General features: G+C 40.9%; 1 protein-coding gene across 1 annotated transcript in view; it reads left to right on the plus strand.

Annotated features, from left to right (window-relative positions):
- col23a1a (collagen type XXIII alpha 1 chain a) overlaps window positions 1-13,956 on the plus strand; it is a 108,526-nt gene that overhangs the window by 4,744 nt on the left and 89,826 nt on the right. Inside the window, exon 2 of the mRNA XM_066649183.1 lies at window positions 1,558-1,627. Coding sequence (XP_066505280.1) covers window positions 1,558-1,627 — 70 coding nt within the window. The remainder of the gene's footprint in view (window positions 1-1,557; window positions 1,628-13,956) is intronic.

A 13,956-nucleotide genomic window follows, 5' to 3' on the forward strand; every position in this document is an offset into this window, starting at 1 on the left:
ACACACCACACTCCTCACAGAGAGTCACTCGGAGGAAACCCACACAGACACGGGGAGAACACAACACACTCCTCACAGACAGTCACCCGGTGGAAACCCACGCAGACACAGGGAGAACACACCACACTCCTCACAGAGTCACCCGGAGGAAACCTACACGAACACAGGGAGAACACACCACACTCCTCACAGAGTCACCCGGAGGAAACCTACACGGACACAGGGAGAACACACTACACTCCTCACAGACAGTCACCCGGAGGAAACCCACGCAGACACGGGGAGAACACACCACAGTCCTCATAGACAGTCACCTGGAGGAAACCCACACGGACACAGGGAGAACACAGCACACTCCTCACAGACAGTCACCCGGAGGAAACCCATGCAGACACAGGGAGAACACACCACACTCCTCACAGACAGTCAACCGGAGGAAACCCACGCTGACACAGGGAGAACACACCACACTCCTCACAGACAGTCACCCAGAGGAAACCCACACGGACACAGGGAGAACACACCACACTCCTCACTGACAGTCACCCGGAGCAGGACTCGAACCTACAGGACCCTGGAGCTGTGTGACTGTGACACTACCTGCTGCACCACCTGCTACATTCATTCATTCATTCATTCATTATCTGTAACCACTTATCCAATTCAGGGTTGCGGTGGGTCCAGAGCCTACCTGGAATCATTGGGCGCAAGGCAGGAATACACCCTGGAGGGGGCGCCAGTCCTTCACAGGGCAACACACACACATTCACTCACACACTCACACCTACGGACAATTTGGAGTCACCAATCCACCTACCAAGGTGTGTTTTTGGGAGGAAACCGGAGCACCCGGAGGAAACCCACGCGGACATGGGGAGAACACACCAACTCCTCACAGACAGTCACCTGGAGCGGGAATCGAGCCCACAACCTCCAGGTCCCTGGAGCTGTGTGACTGCGACACTACCTGCTGCACCACCGTGCCGCCCTCGCCCTGCTACAGTACAATAATAGTAATAGATTGGAAGCATCAGTCAGAGTGTTGCTAATCTGAGTCCATTTCTACTTCAGTGTAGTTGATCATGATGAGTGGTCAGAGGCTGGCAGCAGTAGATGGAGGCGAGCAGCTGGTCTGGTCTGGTGTGGGCCACAGGTGAATGCATCAGTGGGCCACCAGTTTCTCAAAAATCAGTAAAGAGAAGCATTTAGTTTGGTTGAGGGCAGTAGAAAAGCGGATGTGAATATTATGTCAGTGTTTCATATTTGTCAGGGCCTTTTCACAGGGCACTTTCTACAGTTCTCAACAGGAGATCAAACACCAGCATTAACATTACAAATGACCTCCTTGATATACATTAATCGCCCAGTTTATCAGCTCCCCTCACCATGTAGGTGCACTATGTAGTTCTACAGCTACACAATTAGGAAATGTAGACCAGCTTTTGCTCTGCATATTTGTTAATCCACTTTCACCCTGTTCTAGTTGTTGCACAGTTGTAGCTGTAGATCTGGGGTCATTATTTCCTCCGGTGACTTTGTTTTTGCCTCATGTTTCAGAGTCTGAGCGAAGTGATGCCAAAAGTACGTATAGCAAGAGATGCAACCCAGGAGTGCAACTGTCCCCCAGGTATGTCCAGCTTTGTCTTGACTGACCTCTTGATGCTCCCTGTGAAGCTAATGGCTATGGCTAATTCTGAATGAGTTCTGTGTGAGTGTCAGATGGACTCCAGATAACATCATTAATGGATCTGTAATGTTTCTTGTAAATGAGGATCTACACAGGAGTTGATCTGAAGTAGGCGGTGAGATGTGAACTAGCCTGAAGGCTGACTTACACACGTCAGAACACTGAGTGTTATCTAAGTGTTTGTGTGGGTTTTATTGCTCTTTGTGAAAGTATCTGGCCTAGAGCAGGCAGAACATTATTTAATGACGATAATTGTGAAGCATGATGGGACAAGTGTTATAATTTGGGATTTCTGGGAAAGCTTCTCCCGGCTAATGGTTTTTCTCAGGCCTGCCATCTCAGAGCTTTTTGGTCAGTTTGCTTTCTGTCTTTCTGTCTCTTTCTTTAACTCTTTTTTTCTGTTTTTCTTTCTTTCTTTAGTTTCTCTCTCTCTCTCTGTCTCTCTCTCTCTCTGTCTCTCTCTCTCTCTCTCTCTCTCTCTCTCTCTCACACACACACACACACACACTTTAAAGAGCAATTCAATCAATTATTCAATATTTCTGCATATTTGTGATATCCTCCACTATTCTGCAGTATCTGAGAGATTGTTGGAATTCTCATTTTTATTTATTAAGAAGTATCTTATTTCGAGTCAGTATTCTGGGCTATGAAAAGGAAATGGGAGAGGGGATCAAAGTTAAAATATGAGAGAGAGAGAGAGAGAGAGAGAGAGAGAGAGAGAGAGAGAGAGAGAGAGAGAATATCAACTTCTGTTTATAGGTGGTGAGAATGTGTGTATGTATGTGTGTGTGTGTGTTTGAGAGTGTGAGGGGCCTGTGTGAGTGCATATCTGTTTGTTTGTGTGGGTTGCGCCACAGAAGGGCCGACAGAGGCTCCACACTGTAAAGTGAGACTCTTACATTTTAGAAGCAATAGCTGGCACCTTAAACCAGAATCGTGTGGTCGACAGGATGAGAGAGAGAGAGAGAGAGAGAGAGAGCTGGGGAGAGAGAGGAGAGAGAGAGAGAGGGGGGAGAGTAAGTAAGTAACAGGAGAGAGAGAGAGAGAGAGAGAGAGAGAGAGAGAGAGAGTAAGTAAGTAACAGGAGAGAGAGAGAGAGAGAGAGAACGAGAGAACTGTAAGTAAATAAAACGAGAGGACAACAAAGTGAGATATTTTTGTGTCAGCAACAGATGCTGCCTCATTGCACTACTGGCTTTATATTAACGCATTGCATATTAAAGTACTGTGTATTTATTTAATATATAATGTGCTCTCCAAGTAGGATGAAGTTGGAGGAAGTGAGAGAATTGTAATAAGGTTCAAAGGTATACGATTATTTTTATGCAAGTGTAAATCAGGTCTTGAGTCTAGGGTTTTAGTCTGAGGCCTCCAGAGTATCCCACTTTATTGATTTAGTGATTTTTTTTATGAAGATTATAGACATACCATTTGATTAAGCTGATTATCCAAATGAGCATATCCCTCCTTCATTTCAGCTTGTAATCCATCATTCTTATTTAGTTTGATGTCAGAAACCTGGACAGATGAAAACTGTAGATATGAATCCATCAACACATGGTTGTAATCCAGTGGCGAGGATTTTGAGGAACTGTCCGGCCTTGATTAGTTACCACAGGGAGTCATGGTCAACCACTTTGCAATTCTAGCTTGTTAAAGTTGTTGATCAGCATCCAGCAATGCAGGTGGGCTTTGTCATGTTATCTTCATTCATTCCTCCTCTTCCTAAAACACTGTTTTTCAGGGGAATGTGAGCTTGTGTTAATGAGCTGTCGACTGAGATGACTGCTGATGATGATTCCTCTGTTATCACCCTTTTCTCCATCTGTGGCTGAAGTAATGGGTTGTGAATTGTTCAGACTTGGTCTTAAAATCAGTCTCCGCTCATCAGTGACACACTTTCTGTTTCTTCCTCATGTTTCTGTATCTCTTTTGTCAAGACATGCTTGTGGTTTAACAACGTTCAGACCTCGGAAACCTGAAAAGCCCACCCACATTCATCACTTTGAAGACATGCTAACGACATGCGCTTTTAAAGAGGTGCTAGGTGGCTATCATGGGCAATCAAGTTCTATTGCTGGAAAAATAAAAACAAATATAATGTGATACACTGTGTATCCACTGAATTATAATAATTTTCAAAAATGGTATGTTTACAACAGTATAATGTATAAAGTATAGTAATAGTATAGTTCCTGTCAGGAAGCAAAAAACTTATTGCAGCCTTCCAAATCATCCACACGTCTGAGGGGAATGGCTCAGGTATTTATTATTCAGCCGATATGTCTGAGAAGATTAGATCAGCTGTTTTGAAGGATTTTTTTAAGGCTTAAAAATCAAAAAAAAAATTTTAAAGATTTTTAAAAGGCACATTAGTCTTTGAACACATTTTACTACTAAACGTATTTGTTTAAAAGCTCTTAGCAGCTGATACTTTGTAAATGAGCAGTGAATAAGAAAGAAAATGTGTGGGAAGGACTCAATCTTAAATCACTTTAGAGGCAGAGAGTAATCGGAGAGTTTTTGGGTGTGGCAGATGGTTCTGATGAACATAGCACTATATTTACTTTCATCTCTCCAAAAGGTCTGGCTTAAAATATCTTGCAGGGGCTTGGTAGCATGTGTTCTGTGTGTAATAGCCCTGTAGGAAGTTGTGCAATAAGATCCGATCCTTATGCCACGGTAAAAGAGACAGTAGAGTTTGACCGGGATCTGGGAATAACCTCTTTTAGCTCTCCGATGCAAAACGTATGCCATTTTAGCCTCATCCTGTTCGGCTCATTTAGTCGTTCCTCAGATGTTTCGCGTTTCTGTGATGGGTGTGAACACAGCGGATCTACCGGATGTACATCAAACAATGCCAATAATATTAATGCTTTTGTGCTCTATAGTGAAATTCACATAGAAATATTTAATATATTTGACATAGAAATATATAGTTATTGGCTGCAGACAAAATTAAATTGCTACATATATGCTGGCTAGCTAGTGTGACCGCTAACGCAGCTGCAGTTTTTTTTACATCTGATTCGTAATATGCTAAAGATTCAACTCTATGAACCAGCAGCTATAGCAAAATTAGCTTCTGCTAGCTAGCATTAAAATATTTTGGTCATTTGTTTGCCTCTTCTTCAAAACCTGCATTATCTTATCTTAAACTAAAGATTCACTATCATGTTTGAATTCTAAAATGAGAAATTATTTTTGCTAACTAAAATACATAGCTAATAATTAAACATTGTGCTAATTCTGATGCAAGTTAATACCTTGGTAGTTAGCACGTTCGCCTCCCAGTGCTGGGATCTTGGCTTCAAGTCCCATCTTCTCTAAACAGTTCTGGTGCGAATAAGTGTGCATGTGAATGAATGTCTCTGTGTGTGAGTGAATGTGTGTTTGCCCAGATATGGTTGGTCGTTCCTGGTTGAGAGTACGCTGCGCGGTTTAGGCTGCCACTTCTCGCTAGTGTTTGTGTATGTGTATTTGGACTGAATGTTGAATGAATATTGAATGTTGAATGGTATTTTGTGTCATGTTAATTGTAAAACATCCTTTGGTATCTATAAAGGCGTTATATATGTGTAAGAATAAATAAATGAATATTTCTTGGCTTTGTGGGTGGCACACACACACACACACACACACACACACACACACACACACACAGGCTCTACACCCAGGTCTGTTCTGTTCTGTTCAACACCCGCTTGTCTTTCATCGGACATCTTATTAAAGTTAGCTTTGTAAATCCACACTGTGCATTTTTGTTTTTGGAAAATAAACAGCCCCAGGGCAGAGAAACAGAGGCTCTGATGTGGATGGTGTTACAGTTACAGAGGTACCCTCCCTCCATAGCGCCCCCATCTGCACATAGAGCTTAAACATAATAAACTGAATGCAACCCACACCTAAGACAAAAGAATCATGTTTTGCACAGTTCTTTTACACTTCAATAAAACAACAGCAAATAGTGCATTTGAACAATTGGCCCAAGTTCAAAATTCTTCTGTGTGTGCTGTAGGTCACAAAATCCCAGTGAGTCTTTGCTTAGGCACTTTCAGGAATGTCGAGCTTGGTGTACGGGATGGAAATGATTAGATTGTGTTAGGTTTCATTATCGCGAGTCACAGGTGACATGGAAAATTGCAATAAAATTTAACGAGGGAAAGCGAGAAAACGGTTAACACTTTACGGATGTGTGCATCAGTTGCTTTGAATAGCTTACCACCTTCACACCAGCTCTGCTTAAAGCCCCTGGGGCTATCCTGATCATCAGGTCTGCATAAAGATGTTGTACATTGATTAGTTTGTCCATGTGTCCAGTTTGATCAGTGGTAAAATGCTTCAAAGACAGTAGTAATTGACCTCCTCACACCGTCCGGGCCTTTTAACAGTTGGAAAAACGTGGCTAACTTTCAATCTATTGGAAAGAAATCTGCCTTCTTAAAAAAACAATCGACTGGTTTGGTGATGCAGTGTCTGCAGCAGGTGCTACAGCAGATACTCCTGTGTTGTTTGTAGTGATGTTAGCATCACAGTTGCATATAATAATCACTGTATATATATATATGTATAAAAATCTCCAAAATGGCATCTTTACATGGGAAGGCAAATGATGTCTAACATAATCAAGTCTTAGAGACTTACTTTCAAGGCGTTTTGAGCATTTCTGTTAGTCCAATTTTCATTAAAGTTCATATAATATTCATAATGAATATTACGCCTTTTAATGTTCAAATGAAGGAGGTGAATATACATGTTTAGGACAGTGATGATAAATATATTGCACTTGGAAATATAAAGTCCCCTTCACATCACATTGAAGCAAAATTACTGTGATTGATAGTTTGCATACGGTTTTAATACGAGACTGTCATACTTTCTGAAGTTCTGTTCACCACTGAAAGTTTACAGATTCATGAAAGCTTTATGTCATGCTTGCTCTCAGACATTTTAAACAGATATTCTGAGCACATTCCAGACAGAAATGGGTAATTATGAGCAAGAAGAAGGCCCATTTTGTGGTGCAGAACGATTAAGAAAATGTTCTTGTGTCTAGTTGGAGTTTTCCAGAACCACTGCAGACAACACCACCGACAGTCACCATTATAGAATGAACATCCATCCACACTCAGTTTACCACAACCTGCAAGTACGTAGTTTTCTTTTTAGAACCAAATGAGAATCACAATTAAACTAACAATACTTTCAAGCTTGTAAATATTAAGACCTCTGTAATTGTCTCCTGACCTAAAGTATACCATGCTGAGCGAAGTTCAACACAGGAACTGGGAAAATCTGTTTTTAAAAAATGCTTATGCTTTTCCATTTTGTCAAATCAGCATTGGGCCAGCTTCTGTCCCTGAGCTCATGTTAAACTCACTCTCGGTCTCTGGCCGTGTTTGGGGAGCTCTGCTGTATGCATCTCAGGTAATAAGAAATTTCAGGCTTTACTCTAGAGATTTATTCACGCACATGTGCCAAAGATATCAAGCTCACTCTGTATCCATTTTCTCTCTGTCTCTTTTTTATTATCTAAAACTAGGTTACTAGGTTGCTTCCTTTGCGGACTCAAGGCATCTAACTGTCTGTCTATGTGTCTGCATGTATTTTTAAGGAGGTTTCCAGCAGCTTACTCCCATAAGTTGCTATTCTCAGAGGAGAACGTGATAGACCTGATGTGCTGTAGATTTGCTGTAGATGAACCTGCTGAGAGATGAGAAGAAAGGTTAGACACGTTACAGTAAAAAATGAAAATAGATCAAAAATCCAGTTTGTGAAACCTGAGACATTGTTATTGCAGTATTAAAGAGCTCATATCCATCTTACATTTGGAAAATAATAATATATAAATAATATTATATAAAGTTACAAATTGCTCGGATCACTTCCCAGTTCATACGGTCAGTATATAACTAAGCAGCAAAAAAAACATGTCCCTGTTGAATGTATATCGCTATTTAAAACACTGCTGTTATGCATAGTGATTATATAAAGTGTGTGTGTGTGTGTGTGTGTGTGGTGGAACTGCTTGTCCTGTCTCCTGTTTGCTGAAACTAATCCAGTCCTATCATTGAGAGTCTACAAAGCCTGTATCATATTCTGTGAATGAAAGAACCAAAATTTCAAGATGTTTGGCAAGCACAGAGAGAAAGAGAAAGCTACGTCCACAAACGGAACTGTTTCTTACTAAAGACAGCTTCTTGTCTTCATTCCTCCATATCTTCTCATCTTCTCGTTAGCTGTCGAGGCTGGTCAGAGGATTTTTCCCCATCTCCTCCTGGCTCTAGACCCTCTGTGCTCCTTAAGGACTGGATGTCCATCAGCACGCCGCCTCTGCTCTGGAGCTGGCCCTATCAGGTGACCTCATTACCTCTGTTTTTCCTGACAGACTTGGCTAACTGCTAACTGTCCGTCAGCAATCTGCTCAGCACTAGCACTTTTCTCCTCGTAGCCGGCCCAGAGAAGCTCAGTGTTGGCCAGTGAATGATGGCAGACTTCAAAAACCGCAAAGCAATATGTTTTAGATATTTGGCTTGGATTTGGAGTGACATTCAATTTCATTTAGACGATCAAGGATAAGCTAACATCAAACACTTCCACAATCTATATACCCTCCTCTTTAATAGTTTTTAATATTTCTTAATATTCCTTTTTATGCTTTGACCTACAAGCCCAAGTAAATCACACTGAGTACTTTCATCTCTGCCCTTTTAAAGCAGAGCGATTAATCAAGACAGGCAAATCTGGGCTTGTAATTCACCATCTTCAGAATGAACAAATCCAAGGTTTCTGTTTCATTCAACATTTTGACTTTATTTGGAGAGAAAAATTGGAAATCCAACCAAAACACCTCCCATGGCTAGAACATTCAGTCTTCATAAAACGGTGATAAGAAAATTGAATTCCCCCCTAATGTTCATAATCTCATTCCTGGAACCAGATTCGAGGCTGCTTTGTTCATCCTTAAATCACTGGTCCACATGTCTTATTGATTTGACGTAGTGAAAGCAGGAGAGAAACATCAGTAGGACCCTGAGCTCAGCTCTGCTTCAGAAACCCTGGATTTCATTAAAAATACACTATTTTCATAAGGGGGGGGGGGGTCCAAGTGGCTTCCATGTGTAGCACGCTCACGCTTTTCATGCTAATGGACCCTGCAGTACATTACTGTGTGCTGTGCCATTCAAGCTATCCATATGTTAGCATGAATCTTCAGCGGCTACAGTTGTTTGGCTTGGTCTGCGTTTTGGGTTTGGGAGATTATTAGTAGCACATGCTGTTATCAGTCTACTTTGGTTGTGGAGGTTTGGGAATCGGTGTTATAGTCTACAGATGGACAAATTGAGTCCAAGTCTAGGCCAAGACCTGGAAAATATAGCAATCAAGACTTCTTTCTAGATTTGTCTGATTCAAGTCCAAGACCAGAAGTGTGTGAGACTTAGACAAGACCAAGACCTGATGTTTTAACCTTTGATGTTATGATGACTAACTGACTATAGGACATTTCATAAAAATTTGAGTGGGACATAAGCTGTCGTAACATCAAATACTATGTCAGCAGTAATGGCAAATTACAGCATATGAAATCTGTCCTGACATGTTTATGACATGCTTATTTCAGTATTTTGTAATAGTCGTCAAGTAATGTTACTCCTTTCTACTAAAATAAGACCAAAAAAAGGTAAAGTCCAGGCCAAGACCGTACATCCCACAGGAATTCACAAAAATCTGGAAAAAAGGGCTAGGATTAGTTCTTATTTCTACATTTTAAAAGTGAATTTGAAAATTTCTTTGGTCATCATGAGATCTGCTTGGCTCATTAACATGACAATGAATGAATGAACCAGATGTTTTTGGTGATGATATTAAGTTCCTTGACTGGTCCTCTCCAAGCTCAATATTCATCTCTTTCTGAAGGTCACCATGACCCCCCTGTTTCCCCTTTATTGTTCTAGTTGATATGAGGTGGCAAGTGTGGATTATGAAAGGTTTCATTCAGTGCCTCTCGCACTTGATCCTCAGGCCTAAATTTAGATCCTCGTTTGTTTCTACTCCGGTTTCTTTTCTGCACTCGTCCTGGGCCGAGGCGAGTTCAGACACTGCCCACTGGCATGTGTCTGAGTGGGATGTTGACATGAAGAGTGCCAAACCCGTCTGATATGGAGCAGCTCTGGGGATGAAGGAGGGATCTTCACCTATCCAGACGAGGGAAGGAGCGGTCATGAAATAGATTACTGAGTTCCAGATCACCCAGGCAAGATTAAAAACTCCTGAGTTCATGAACTCAGGACAGGTGCTGGGCTCAGCTGTGAGAGATGGATATCTGTGGTCATTTTTACTCGCTGGTGATGGAGGCCATAGGGAAGATGGGAGGGATTCATTCAGAGTGAAGAAACTTACATTTCATTGTTGTAATAATAATGGAGTGGAGTCTTGAGCTAGGTCTTAGTTTACACACTAGGAATCCTCCTAACTACTTCTTTGTACCATTTAAATTATAACAGTGTAAGACACGTGTTGTCCTGCCATGTGCTTCGCTGGAAAAAAAGACTCCTGAAATCTGTAGGTGTATGAAATACCCCTATTATTTAAAGACACCCCTCCCCTGGAAATCAAATGTTTAAGCTTGATAACATACATGTGTGGTGTTGTTTATAGGCTACAAAGTGTGCAGTCTTAAAAAACAAGAAAAACAGCCAAGGTTTCTTATGTCATAAACCTAAGGAACCAATCCTGTGAGCTGCAGGGGAGCAGAAGAGGGATGGGTGGAGAGAGAGGATTGACTAATTGCATATCCATAGAGAATATAGTGAATATACCGTTGCTGTTCAATCAAATGTGTTTCATATGTAAGTTATATAGTTACAGCTAAGCCACATTTTTCTTTGCAAATTATGAATATGAATACAATAATAAAAAAAGTAGTCATTATGAAAAAAGATGAATAATGTACCTAAAGGTCATATTGACAGGACAATACATAAACAAAAGAATGACCTCTGCACTGTGTGTGTAGTTTTTATTTAATGTGGACAATATCATCTGGACTGAAATTCAGTTTGAAACATGAGGACCATTTTTCATAAATATATATGTCAGTCAGAGCTTTTAAGTAAATCAAACTGTACTGGAGGCTTTGAGACAAGATTTACTGCCTTTGATGAGCGCACCCAGTCAGATTCTTCTTGCTTCTGTAGTGAATTATACCAGATCAGTATCCTTTGAAGAACTCGGGGGAATGGACTGAGATTAAGATGTTCTTAGCTCTTGTGATAGGCTTCGGTTTCTGTTTGGAGGAGGCTGTCCGTGCCCACGTTATATGCCTTAAAATAAGCCCATACTGGAATTCTGAACCCACCTGATTATTGAACTATAGTTCATTTTGTTCCTTTTGTTCTGCTCACAGGTGGCATATAAAAATGTTCCCAGTCATTTTAGAGCTTGAAATGTCTTTAATGTTCGCTACACACTGGGCCTCCTGCTGTGAAGCTGCACAGGTTAATCAGATATTGGGGATAAATACTTGCGACTATTTGAGCAGAACAGCTGAAGAGAAATCACATTATCGCTGTCATAAGCGCTCTCCTCTTATATCCACCACAGTGGCTCTTTGTTGTTTTTGGCCAACTAAACTTACACTTAGCGCTGATTTAATTTACCGCTGGGTTTTACAGAGAGCTGAGCTGGATTACGCTCTTTCTCAGAAACCACACATTGGTTCTCCAGCGCTCAAGTAAGAGCAGAACTGCTCATCGACAAAGTATTGACTGATAACTTTCTGACAGCCTGCATGTTGTTTTGGGAACAATTATCGGCAGTTTTGGTGAATCACATTCATATTTCTGATTTCAAATTACATACTTATGTCTAAATATATTTGTTTAAGTTCTCCCCGAAGGCCGTATAAAATCACGTCTGCACATTTTTGGGTTACTGCAGCACAGTCTCACTGACTTGAGCTGCCAACAAAAACCACATTTTAAGTACATTATAGGCTAGTTTAGGATTACATTACACTCTCAGTGGAGGCTCTCTATTGTAGATGCTGGAGTTGAGCGTTACTTCTGGGAGCCTATAGTTATCTTGCCAGTCTTTCAAATTCCTTTATGTCATTTTCTATATGTAATGACACAATGAATTACTCAAGTAGCTATATATGTTCCTACTAGATTTTTCGTCTGTGATTGATAGGTTTGATTTGGGACTTTTGTGGCAAAAAATCATATCTAAATGATTAATATACAATAACTGTAATTAATTTCAAATAATTATAAAAGTATACTTCAGCTCATGAGGCACACCAGCATCAGTAAAATCCTCATGCAGTACTTTTTTCCCTGATTTTGTGGAGTCTGATTGCCTGCAGTGGAAGGGATGGTCAGTCCTGTCCAGTTCTGGTCAATGCGGTACAGGTCACACTGACACTGGAGCATTTTTATGAAACAGTTTGTCCCAGAACTGGACCGGTTTCCTTCCTCACTCTCTGCATCCAGCAAAACTCTCTATGCTCTATGAGGGTGAGGCTTTCTTGGGAATGGTGTGTCTGAGGTGTGGAGATGGCATGAGTACGTAGTAAATATTCACACACACACAACTACACACACATGCATGCAAAATTAACATGATGGTGGTCTGTTCCTCTGCTGATAAATGCCAGTCAGTGTGGTATTCTCCATCAAAAATATTTGGCATTCCTGAACTTGAATGGCTGTTTGGAAAGTGCCAGAAGAGCCAGACCACCAAAATCAACACAGTCTTAGTTTTGCAGGAGTGCAGTGGTCCATCAGATTCTCTAGTATCTGATAATAAAAACCTAATCAGAAATTGTGGCTGTCAGGCCAGATTTTTTAAGGAAAAGCACGCTTTTCTGTGTAAATAAAAATATATATATTGTGTTTACAAACCTATCAAGTTATATTAAGTTATTTTGGATCATGTATATTTTTAGATGTACCACGGAGGACCACTCCAAGGATGTTCAAGTTCCCATTTTAGGGTCTGATTCTCTGAGGGAGTCTGAGAACAGTTTTGCATTAAATCCAAAATGGCAAAGATACAAGTTGGTTTGCGTGAGTTTAGAGAGGGTCAGAGAATCTGAGGGTCAGTGAAGGTCTCCAAGGGTGTGCAATGTCATGGCTTGTGTTGTATTCTAAGCAAGCATACAAGCTAGTTAGCATTCCAGCCATGACACTGCCACTAAATGTGAAAACGTAGTAGCAGTGAAGGGCTTATGACACGCAGCAGCTGTGTATTATTTGACAGGTTGTTCTCATGCCATCTCTCTCTCTCTTTCTCTCTCATACACACACACAAACACATACACACTCTAGGGCCAAGGACACTGCTTTGGTCAGTTAGGAAGTGGGTGGGACGTGGGGGCAGCTGTCCAGATCTCTTTGAGGCCACAGTTTGGCTCCAGCTCAAAACTCCCCTAAATACCTTCCTCAGCTCCACCTCTTCAACAGCTGATTATTTCAATTAAAGTGAACGATTAACTCTTCTTAACTCATTACATTCCACTAATACTGGGCTCATAAATACCTCTATATCTGTACTGCCGCAATCATGTAGGTCTCACCCAACATTGTTGGAAAAATTGCTGTGAGGACTTGATGGCTACCATGAGATCATTAGTTGGGTCAGCTCCTAAAGCTGGACGATCAGTTCTGGATCATAAAAGCCACTCCAACTCATGCCAAATGTGGTGGAAAGAGTATTGGAGCTCATTACCGCAGAGAACTGCAACCCAGAGCTTATGGTCTTATACCCCACCATCACACATGGCACTGAACATGGTGAATTTGGTGAAATGCAGCTGCTCTAGAGCATGCCATTTTGTTTATTATTATTTTTCTGAGAAGATTTTCTAAGCTATGTGCACATGAATGAATATATGAATTCTCTCATTATTGTGTTGTACATAAAAATATAGTAGTATTTATTATAGGGTTATCAAACATTTAAAAAGTTGTGATTAATACTGCATTTTAGATGCTGTTAGCTGCCAGATCATGTATATAAACAATACACTGTGATGGGCAAATGTATGTTTAAAAACAACATTAGGGTATATGGTTGTTTAACCATAGGTTATATATTTAATACATGTTTAATACAGTATTTTACCAGTATTTGGTTCAGTAACACTCATGCATTTTATTAGGTTTACATTCACTACATTGAATCTCTGGTTTCTTGCTTGTGCCCTGTTATGCCTTTGACACAGGGGACACGTGTACATGTGTATGCCCCATGAGGAACTGAGC

The sequence above is a fragment of the Hoplias malabaricus genome, chromosome 17 (genome assembly GCF_029633855.1).
Source record: "Hoplias malabaricus isolate fHopMal1 chromosome 17, fHopMal1.hap1, whole genome shotgun sequence".
Lineage (NCBI taxonomy): Eukaryota > Metazoa > Chordata > Actinopteri > Characiformes > Erythrinidae > Hoplias > Hoplias malabaricus.